The 7,976-nt window shown below is 41.3% G+C and overlaps 1 protein-coding gene across 1 annotated transcript in view; it reads left to right on the forward strand.

Annotated features, from left to right (window-relative positions):
* LOC119410062 (SH3 domain-containing protein 19) overlaps positions 1–7,976 on the forward strand; it is a gene marked incomplete in the record, with an annotated part of 43,878 nt that overhangs the window by 10,626 nt on the left and 25,276 nt on the right. Inside the window, 1 exon segment of the mRNA XM_037676970.1 lies at positions 6,806–6,842. Within this exon segment, the coding sequence (XP_037532898.1) occupies positions 6,806–6,842 (37 nt within the window).

Raw genomic sequence — 7,976 nt, forward strand, 5'->3', positions numbered from 1 at the left:
GCTTCACTGCAGGAGCTCCTTCCTGCCCACAACTATCAGCATGTAACAACTCTTGAATGAAACCAGGATGATGAGCTACGACAACACTTCATTTCCCTCTGGGATTAATAAAGTGTTTTTGAATTTTGAATTTGAATCATCTTGTTAAATTTCAAAGAAATGCACAGCGGGTCGCCCTCTGCGCGCACCCATTTCCGCGTATTGTCTTTTGAAATGCAGCTGATTTGACCGTCAAAGTGCATTTATTAAGCAAAAATTAGACTGAGACACGCCTTTACTATAATTTCGAGCAAACAAATAATTGTTTTTAAGTGTTCATCTTGTTAAATTCTTGTTAAAGTCCTCCCGTGCACGCTCCCGCGGCCGCCATTTGGCAGCCAATCGATTTTTGGCACAACACCGGTCCACATTTCCAGGTCGTCAGCGATGACGCATAATAGATGCGACTTATTTATGTTTTTCCACTTTATTAGACATATTTGGACTGAAGCGACTTATGGGGCGGTGCAACATTTACGGCGGAAAATACGGTATTTTTCTCTGGGTCACTGGACAAACTGATCATCATGATACCTCAGAAACATTTACAGTTTCTGGCCTCAATAACAAATACCTTTTTATAAATAATTAGCTCGATAGATGTGCACCATTTAATTTAACTAATTAATCATTAGGTGTGTTTTCAAACGTTTTACAAGTTAAACGTATTAACGTGTTTATCTGTGAGAACGTGTGTCACAGTCTGACTCGGCTGCTGAGCTGCAAAACTCAAACTGTTTCCAGATTACATTAATTTTTTATCAGTTCTTTTTTTATCTGACACTAATTTCTTGTGATTTAATCAGTTTAGAATATTTTGTAAAGCAACAAAAGATCATTTGTAAAATATCCTCATCCATTTGTAACATCGATTCGTTCGCTGCAGAGTAAATCCTGGAAGCCGTGTGAGGGTTTGCAGCGTTCCAGCTCTGTGGTTCTGGTCTCTGAGGGGTTGCGTCAGTCTGGTTTTAATTTTTCTGGCGTTCAGATGTGTTTTCTAGAGGAGTGGATCTCGTTGGAGTTAGTAAAATGACGCTAAATGAAAACTTTCAAATCCAACAATTATCTGAACCTTCTTTTTGTTTTTATCTCGTGGAAGATTAGCATCAATGCTAACAAAGACATAATTTTGGTCATTGTCTATTTGGAGCCAACTCTTTCTGTCTTTTAGCAAAATATCACACGAATCACTTGATGGATTTAATAACACCTCCATGAAATAAATGACAGACGTATGTCAACAACTTATTAAGCTTTGGAGACATTCCATACAAGATGGCCGCCACAGCTAGCTGTCTCAGAAAACACGAAGTGGCTGTAACAGCTGACACTGAGCTAACATTTGGTGTGGTAGCAGCTGAGCTGTTCACAACACATCCTGCTACACGACGTTCTTCTGAACTTTAGTTTCAAGGTTTGATCAAACGGCTACCACTCCGTCATTTCTCAAAACAAGATGGCCGTAAACTCCGGAGCTCAAGATGGGCGATATGCATTCCTTAATGGAAAGCTAGACCTTTAATGACACTGAGTCTGTTCAACCTTTAAAATCTCTGCTCGTCTTGTTTCACTTCTTTTTCATTCATTAGATTTTGTATTTTTAACGTTTTGTATTTTCTTGCAATGGCGGGCACGGTCCCGCTAATCTGCTAACGGCTAATAGCGAAGCCAACTTTTCGTTTAGTGGATTCAATGTTTCCCCTAGATCAGGTGCCTTGGCAGGGTGCTCATCTAATTATTTTTTTGTTGTCGACGGGGGTGGGGTTGGAGACGAAGGCAAGTCTGCGTTTCATGCTAGCTTAGCGCTACGTCAGCAGCATTTTTTTGCTAGCGTGGCTGTATTGCACGCCACTAGATTCGCGCTACGTCAGTTCCGACGGGGTTGAGGTGGAATGAAGGACATTTCTGTAGGCGGGGCGCTCGGTTCTGTTGACAGGGCGGAGCGCTCTACTTGTATAACGGTAGGGGAAACACTAGGATTAGCGTTTTCGCTAACTTTGGAGATCGTTAGCGAACCAATTAGCTTCCGCTAAATTGGGTTGTGCTAACTTTAAGTCCGCTAACGAAATTCACACGTTTGTTCCCGTCTGTTGTGGGCGTGTCTCGAAGAGTCCGTGCACGTGTGACGGGACGTGATTGGTCGACGCAGCAGCTAGCTGAACAGCATAGCACAAACGTTTTCTCCGATGTGTTAAACTTCTGTTTTTATGTCGTTTATCCCAAATTAAAACAGCTTTCCTCTCACACCTGTGGCGCGGCATGCTTTCATCACGAGCGTTGTGTGTGCGGTGTCAACTGGACGAACACGTGATGCAGACTGAGCGCCTTAGCGGTTAGCATTAGCTTCTGCTTTTTTTTTTTACCCGTTTAGCAAGTTTTTTAATTAATTTATTTATTTTTTGTTAGCAGATTATGTTTTAGCTAAGCTAATGTTTTGGTTAGCAGTGCCCACCGCTGCTGAATTACGTAAAGCTTTCTGTCATCATAAGTTGTTTTTAATGAGCTAAAGAAAATAAATAATATTGTAGTTGTTTCAGGGAATCCTATTTTTCAATCACTGTGTTCTCCAGTTCAGCTTAAATGTAAATAACTGGAACTTTTTACATCCGCAGCCGTGATTAAACGTACATGTTTTATTTGTACAACCACAATAGTCAAAAATCGACCCATTTTTCTGCAGACTTGTTGTAGATCTGGACGATTCAGACCTCAAGTTGGGATCTTCTTACCAACTTTATGATCATTTCTTATTAGACTAACCTGAATAAACTAATTTCTGCTGGATCATCTTCAAAGAAGAGCAATGACACTTCATAGGAAAACATGATTATTTATATTTTAACCATCCCTTTAACGTCTGAACTCCTCGTTCCGAAGAAGAAACCGTACGGACGACGAGCTCTGAGTGAAATATGCTGCCGAAGCTTGGACGAACATCTGGAAGTGCTAAAACTCTGATGACTGCAGCAGAATCCCCCAGCAGCCAATCACAGCCTCACTTCCTGGAAGCCCTCAGCCAATCGGGAAGCTCGGCTGAAGGAGTGGGCGGTCCGGAGTTTCAGGGAAAGTAGAGGAAAAGAAGAAGGGAGCAGAAAAGTTATTATGAAAATAATTCTCAGGGTTTGGACATGAAGAGAAAGAAGTCTCGTTTTTAGATTCAAAGTGAATCAACCTGAACTGGTTTGTAGTTTGGGCTGCGAAGAGGAGAAGAGGAGGAGGTAGGAAATGGAAAAATCTCTTTACAAAGAAATGTCGCATCTTTTCCTTTTCTTCATTTTCTTTAGTTAATGTTGAAAATGTGGAAACAAGACGTTTAAGATCCATAAGTCCACCAGCTGTGATTCTTCTTGTTGCATCCTGAACGTAACGCTCACCTGACGGTTAGTTTATTATCAGAGGGTTCTCACTTCCTGTCATTGTTTGTAAATGCTGCTCATTTCCTTTGTCTTCTAGAATTCAACAAATTGCTCTAAACTTTAGTGAAACGTAGCACGAAGAGATGAGCTGGCAGCTGACTGACGATGATTCATCGTGGAAAAGCTCCTTCTGAGCCGGACGCTCCCGTCTGTTTACATACATGGGGGGGTACACCCCCCGGCACGAGTCGACCCCGTTAGTTTTTATCCACTTGAACCGTTTGAACACGCGTAGATAAATTAAACGTTCACATCATCGAGGTTGTTGTTTTAATCCAGCAGAATAAAGTCAGTCATTTTAATCATAACTTATAAAACTGAAGAGTACATGTATCTACAAACAAATGTAGTGGATTAAATGTTTATTTTACTTTGAATATTCTGACTGACGTCAATTAAAAGAGACATACTCATAAATAATAATAACAAGCAACGGTTAGCATCAAACAGTAAAACTTTATTTCAGCTTTTTTCTAGTTCATCTAAACTTATTAATATAAACAACAACAGGAAATTGTCCGTGTTCGTTTTTCTACGGTAACTAATGTCTTTTATGATTGTTTAAATTGTTCAAGTGTTTGTCGTTTGATTACCGTAATTGCCGGACTATTGAGTGCACCCGAATTTAAGCCACGCCCACTAAATAAACAAACTGTACATATTTAGGCCACAAAACAAAAAACACAGATGAGGTTAAATATAACAATATTAAATCGTATAAAAAGCACATAACATGAAAATAGAAGAAATTATATACAAACAAAACAAAAACAGCTACATTATAAAATACTAACAAAAAATACTAACTTATAAAATACCATATATGATTATAATAATATTTACAAAATAACTATTACAGCTATAAAACACGTGTCCACGTTTGAGATATTTACACAGAATTAATTTCTAAACGTTTAATTAAATACGTACAGGTAACACAAATACATACAGTATTTTTGTTCTGAACAGTGCCTTTAGCACAGCTGGTTAAAAAAATAAATAAATAGAGTAGCCAACAGGAAACACCAGGCTTACGTGCAGCGGCTCTGTCTCGTTCTTCAACACCTTTAATGTGAACGCTGCATCGTCTGCAGTTCTTCCTGTGTTTTCCATGATGAAGGTGCATGAAGCACAAAACAACTGATCTGAAGGATTTAGTGAGTCTGTTTGATTTACGGTAATTCAAAGTTTCATTGGTTCGACTGTGACCTGGTCAGTAATTTAATTGGTCAGATTTATTTATTTATTTTTACCTTTATTTATACAGGTAGTCTCATTGAGTCACAAGGACCCACCCCCCAAGAGAGACGTGTGTTGGGCAGCCATGTGAGCGCCCGGGTGTGATGAGGCTAAATGTTTTGGCGGCATGAAGCTCATTAGTCCGTCATCTTGGTTGATTTCACCACTTGCTCTCGCTGAGGTCGGACGCTTCCCCCCTCCCTCCCTCTGCTTTGCTTTGCTGCTCTGTCTCTCTGTGAAACTGCTCTGAGCCTCTCTTGCATCTTCAGAACCATAATTATGGACTTGATTTGACCAGTTGGTCCCTCAACTCAATTTACAACATTTCAGGCTTTAGGCGAGCCGATTTGCCTTGTTGGTACGTACGCAGCTGGATATCTCATCGACTTGAAGACTTGATGATGTGTCTATCTCTGCTGCCATCTGTGGATTTTAAGGACACATATTTAGTTGGATTTACAATAACTGGTTCTTGCTTTTTGGATTCGGCTGGTTGCTGGTTTTATCTACAATCAAGGAAGTCGTCGGCAGCAAATTTGAACCCGATCACGCTGCTTGCCTTTATGATGGTTTGGTTCGTGCCTCGAGTACCCAGACTCAAATGCTTTGTGCAGAATGGATCAGCTCTCGGGGATTTTACTCGGGCACGTTCCATCGGTGTGGCCATGTAATTTGGACATTTCAGAACCGTTTGGATCAACACAGACTCAAGGTAGATGTCATTAAGTTCTGCCTGTCCCCAAAACAACTGTGTGTTTATCTGAATTTGGCTCCCTTGGCTGGCCTTGAAGGTCATCTTATCTAAATTTGCCTGGAGAACATGTGATCTGACGCTCACCACCCCCTCCCTGAGGAATTTCCAACTGATCAACAAGAGGAAACCAGCTGAATAAACTTGTCATCATTTCAGGACTCTTGGATTCCCATAGGGGTTGTCCTTGGTCATTCTTCGACATACCTTGAGAATGTTTATGGATCTCACCGGAGGACACTGGCTGATTATTACATCCTTATCAGAACTCTTACAGTGCCCTCGAAAGCGTCCATGGACATTGCTCACCGCTCTTGTCGTCTCCCCCCTCTGCAGAATGTCTACGTCACTATGTGCTTGTTTGTGCGAGGTGTTTTTTAATATCAGAGTTTTTCTTCTCAGCCAAGAAGAAAAACTAATAGGAATTTTTTTTGCCTCCAATTCCTACATGTGTCCAGTTTCACTACTTTTTGTCTAAACAGATCTCACTTGTAAATGAGTCTTCTAGGCTCAACATGACTTATCTAAATAAAGGTTGAATGAATGAATGAAAAATAAAAATCCATAAATTAGCCGCAGCATTGTATAAGAGTGAAACAAAGTTTTGGCTTATAGTCCGGAGATTACGGTAGTTTGTGACTTGTGTAACTCATTCATGACGTGTGCGGTTTACCTTCACCCAGCTCCCTCTTACAACAGAGATCTTCATCTCCACGGGGTTTAAATCTCCACAGGGGACCCCGAGTACACAGTTTTGTTCCACCTCGTGTACCACATGTGACGCGAATGACAATAAAACAAACTTGAACTTAAAATCTGTTTAAATACAGGAAATTAAAGTAGTTTTTCTCGGAGGAATGCAAATCGCCCGCTGACGTGCAGGCCGATAACTTAGGCAATCTGTTAGTGCTCAGATTTTGAAGACGACTCTCAGCTACTACCACAGCGAACTTTAGCTCAGTGTCTGTAAAACCGACAGTTTTAGCCGTTTTTCTGTTTGCTCGTTTTGATTAGCGGAGGCTTCCATCTTGATTTGGATCGACTGACACGTTCTCAGCTGTAGATGTTCATCCGCTGATTACCTTCTACAAGTTCATTCAAATCACTCGAGTGGTTTTCGAAGTATTTTGCTGACAAACAAAAGTTTTACACAACTGCTACACTTTTTTTCCTCTGCCGCGTCGTGACTCGCCAGCAGCTTTGATTTATTTGTTTTTTATCTAAATGAGTGATTTATTTCTGCTCCACACCATCGTCTCCCTCCGGTTTTATAATCTGATGGGTCTTTGCGTCGTGTCCTGCAGAGACTGAGCAGCTGAAGAGCGTCGGTTTTTAAAGACTCCTTTCTTCTTCCTCCCAGGTCGCCCTGACAGACGCAAGCCGGAGCATCGCCACAGGTAGGAGACCTTCACCTCCTCTGCTGCGTTCAGGGACAGTCTGTGTTTTATTATTCCCACGTGAACAGAACAGTTTGATGTTAGCTGACAGGCCGAGGCTTTCTGCTCTTAAAACTCTAGTTTTTAGTAAATTTATGTTTTTTTATAGCATCGCAGAGTAAAATAATTACTTCTTGAGCTCACTGGAAACATTTTTATGAAGTATGCTGCCGTTTTCCTTCTGTCCTCACAGACCTGCAGGGTCTGGACTTCGGTTCTCGCACACCCTGCAGGTATTTAGTGTGTTGGCTGGTTGTCATGGCGACCGGCGGTCTCTGTGGAGTTTATTCATCTTCAGTGTGTGAGATTGAACGCCGACTGAAGGATGGTTCAGAAAGCTCTGGAGCCTCCCCTGCCATGTTTGTTTACTCCTCTTTTACTGTGTGACGTTTAAACCGCGGAGATGAGTTTCAGATTTTAACTTCAGCCAAACGTTTAAAAACTGTCAACAATGGACGCCTTGAGAGAACTCACCCTCCACAGATCAAAACCTAAACTTGAGCATAAAGATGTCGGTGGCGGGCGTTAGCTGGAGGTTGGACCCAAACATGCAGACTGGCTTAAGGAGTAAAAAAACCCACTAAAAACTTTATTTAAACAAAGCAAGACGTTGATCAGGGAGGAAGAAAACTTACAGAACATGAGAGGACACTGAACGATAAGGAACTCGACCGAGGAACGAGAGAATATTTATTCTGATGAGGAAGTGGAGACACCTGGGCTGAATGAAGACTGGGAGCAGGTGAGAGTGGGCGGAGCCAAAGCAGAGGAAGGAAAACGGACTGAATGAGAAGTGACAGTCGAGATTCAACTCGTCTGCTGGATTCCTTAGATGGAGAACTTTACTAATTGTCTTTGATGTGAATGTTCCTGTAAAGTCCCTGAGACAACTTTGTTGTGATTTGATGCTTTATAAATAAACTGAACTGGAATGAAGTGAAGTGACTCAGAGGAAACGAATGTAGTAACCAAAGGAGGAAATAAAACCATGAACACAAATATCCATCCATCATCCATCCATCCATCCATCCACTCATCCATTCATCCATCCACTCATCCATTCATCCATCCATCATCCATTCATCCATCCATCAT

Source organism: Nematolebias whitei, chromosome 1 (assembly GCF_014905685.2).
Source record: "Nematolebias whitei isolate Nwh7 chromosome 1, NemWhi1, whole genome shotgun sequence".
Taxonomy (NCBI): Eukaryota; Metazoa; Chordata; class Actinopteri; order Cyprinodontiformes; family Rivulidae; genus Nematolebias; species Nematolebias whitei.